This window comes from Arachis ipaensis, chromosome B02, assembly GCF_000816755.2.
Source record: "Arachis ipaensis cultivar K30076 chromosome B02, Araip1.1, whole genome shotgun sequence".
In the NCBI taxonomy this organism is placed as follows: Eukaryota; Viridiplantae; Streptophyta; class Magnoliopsida; order Fabales; family Fabaceae; genus Arachis; species Arachis ipaensis.
The window spans coordinates 108,492,467-108,495,960 of NC_029786.2; the positions used below are offsets into that span (position 1 = coordinate 108,492,467).

General features: G+C 36.2%; 1 protein-coding gene across 2 annotated transcripts in view; it reads left to right on the plus strand.

Annotated features, from left to right (window-relative positions):
• The window catches only part of LOC107626478 (acylphosphatase), a 1,948-nt gene extending 322 nt beyond the window's left edge, over positions 1-1,626 (plus strand). The window contains exons 2-3 of one of the 2 annotated variants that reach the window (XM_021116761.1): positions 3-576; positions 1,417-1,626. In XM_021116761.1, coding sequence (XP_020972420.1) covers positions 53-541 — 489 coding nt within the window. In that variant the 5' untranslated portion in view covers positions 3-52 and the 3' untranslated portion in view covers positions 542-576; positions 1,417-1,626. Of the gene's footprint in view, positions 1-2; positions 756-1,416 lie in introns of those variants that run through there. The other variant, XM_016329366.2, reaches the window with a different exon arrangement.

A 3,494-nucleotide genomic window follows, 5' to 3' on the forward strand; every position in this document is an offset into this window, starting at 1 on the left:
AGGTGGAGGTAGTAGCTTGACTAGCTTCTAGATAGTGGGTCTGTGGGTGGGAATGGCATCAATTCCGGCGTCGCGTTGGGTGGTTCCGCCACGGTTACTTTCGCATTGGATCAATGCCATTGGCTCTTCTAAAACTAAAACAGGTTCTTATTCTTATTCTTATTCTGGAATAATCTCCGATTCCCATTCTCATTATTCTCATATCCCTGTTCCTATTCCACGACGTTGTTTTTCCGCCATGGCAACTCCACAAGACTCCGCTTCCACCAAAACTGAGAGGGTCGTTGTGAAGGGGAAGGTGCAGGGTGTCTTCTACAGGAACTGGACCATTGAGAACGCTACCCAGTTGGGCCTTAAAGGATGGGTCCGTAACCGCCGTGACGGCTCCGTCGAGGCCCTCTTCTCCGGCCCCTCAGACGCCGTCCAGGAGATGGAGCAAAGGTGCCGACGTGGCCCGCCTGATGCCATCGTCACCGGTTTCGAGGCTTTTCCTGCCACGGATGATCCTGGCAATGGCTTCGAACGCAAACCAACTGTTTGATGAAATGACTAAGACAGAAAAAAAAGAAAAAAAATGTTAGTGTTTGCTGTTTGTTATTTTTGTTTACCACTTACGAGTGTAATTTCTGTTATGTACTAGTACTTGTTATTATGAGCATTCCACACTGTTTTCTCCTCCGTTTAGTTGTGAGTAATTGCATACTCTATACGTGCCTTTTGGTTATGATAGATCATAGATGCTTGCTTCTTGGCTATGAATTATGTGATTATATAGCTTTGAATATTTTTTCATGGGAGTTAGCCGGTTAATGATTCTTATTTATACAAAAAGTAGAAGTTTATTTTGTTGATTCAATGCCTAAGAGTAGTTAGGATAGCGAAAATGCAATGCCACTTAAGATTGGAGGGACTAAAGAAGATCACCACGTGTACAATAGTCTCTGTTTCAAGGAATCCCCACTTGTGGTGTTTTCTTTTTTAACAATGCTATGATTACTATCAGAGTTGAACAATAGATGGTGAGTGCCTTTGGAGAAAACAGTAGATGTGTAGCAACAATGCCGTAATTTGGTCTGTTAGTATTACAGGGATTGGTTTGTGGAAGGGTGAATGGCACAAGAAAAAAGTTTATAAAAAAGAGGGTAATACTATGCTTAAGAGAGAAGTTGGGTGAAGTGTGAAGATTGTTTGTTTTACAATAGAAAAAATAAAATAAAAAATAAAAAAATCATGTTCAATGCACACTCCATTTAAAAATTTAGTTATGATCTTCACTCCTCACCAAAGAAGTTCCCTAAAATAGAAGCACAAGTATAGGACTAAGTAAGTGAACTCATGCCATGCACCTAAGGTATTTTTTTGTTCTGTTATCAGAATAATGACTACATTTGAATTCTTAATTTATACCGGAAGCAGGTTGTGAGTTAGAGTTCTAGAGACAAATGAAGTGCTTGAAGAGTTCCCCTCCTTCTTGGCTCTTATATCATTGCAGCTGAAAACCATAATCCAGGAAAAGGCAAGAGAGTTACTGATATTTTGTAATGTTTCAAGTACTACTAGTGTTGTAATAATTTCTTCTTCGTTGTTTCTGCTATGATGTTCTAAATATGTACTAGTCTGGTACTGAAATGATTGTTTTTTATTTTTGTGTTCTCTTTGTCTTCCCCACTTTTAAATCAACACAATCATGTTATATATATATGGAGTTGTTGGGGGATATTAATTATTAATTATTAGATGGAACAGTGATCACATGCGAATTCTTTGTTACAGAGGTTTTCCTCTCTCTAACCATATAGTCATTGGAAATAGATATTTAATAAGCCATTTTATATATTAGAGATAATCACAACATTTTGCCTAGCAGATTAACTAAACAAAAGGAGAATTATAAAAAAAGTCACTTACATACAAAAGTTTGATATGGTTACAGTTCACTCCCTTACCTATCTGAGTATTAGTCCTAGAAAACTATTGTTACGCGTTGTCTATGACACAGTTTCTTTAGTTTATTCTCGATTAAATAGTCTACGTGAAATAAAATTGTACATGAAAATATCTGTGTGGCTGATCTTTTGCTAATAACATGTGATTATATTGTTAAGCTCTCTCTTTTGTTGTGTCCCTATCCCCTTTACCTTCTTTGCATTGAACACTCCCATTTTATTTAGGTTATGCATTGAACACTTTCTATTATTTAGATTATGCATTTAACTCTTAATCCTAGCTAAATGAACTCGGTTTTAGAGTTCCATTTGGCATCACCATCATAAACTTGTGCTAAACAATGTTGATTAGGACGCTTGATGATTGAAGAAACGGATTTAAACACAACCACTGACCCTTGGAGTTCATAACTTAATATGTTGGCCCTGGTTGCTTTTATGTTGTCACCCTAATCTATGTTTCGTCTCTTGCATTCAAATTGCAATACTGAATTGAAAGATGATACTTCAAGGGTATACAGCTACCTTAGTCCCAAAAATGTGGGAAACAGTTAACACTAGCCGCTTATTAAAGTTCACATGTCACTGTCCCTTGCATATACTTATCCACCAGCAATATATATTTATGATCTACCATACATTTTAGCTAGCATAAGCCATTATATCTATATCTATATATATATATATATATTCTAGTGTTGCATTCACAATATCAGCAAAAAGATACTTTTCCAATTTATTGATATATTGACTAGAGCTTTGTCCACCTGATCATGGCAAAGACTAGTGTTTGTGGAAGATTGTTGAAGGGGGGCTTTGGAGGAATGTGGCTCATAATGAGGAAACTGAGGACTAGCTTAACACATTCAAAAGGGGTAAAACAAGGTCACTTTGTGGTGATTGCAACTCAAGGGTGGAAGCCAGAGAGATTCTTCATCAAATTGAGCTATTTGGATCACCCTGAGTTTGTGAAGTTGCTAGAGCAGGCTGAAGAAGAGTTTGGATTCTCTCAGGTGGGAGCATTGGAAATTCCCTGTGAGCCTGATGAGTTGAAGAGAATCATTAGAAGTAAACTAACAAAGCATTGAAATAATAAGGTTTATCACATTGTTAGTTATTGAGATTATGCAGCAGGTACAAAGGTTTGTTAATGCAGGAGCAGGGCCTTTTTCTTGTTGTATATATAGGTGTTATTTGTCTACTTTCCCTTCTAATCATGGTATATATATACCATAATTTGTATAATTTTAATGGTTCTCTGTCGTTTTCTAGTAATTCTGACCTGATGATATAGTTCAATAAGTCCACATGTAGCAAGGATGGTCTGATGAGAAATAGAATGGCTAAGATATGTAGATTTAATTTTATATTGATTGAAGTTTTATAGAAGTCACTAAGAGTGAGTTTGATTGGAAGGAATGGAACATTGAAAAGAGGGAAAGTAAGTTTAAAGAATATTTAAAAATTTTATGCAAAATAATGTGTTTGAATATTCTTTAGAAAAAAAATTTAAGCAATTTTATCGAGAGACTTTGACTATTAAAATTG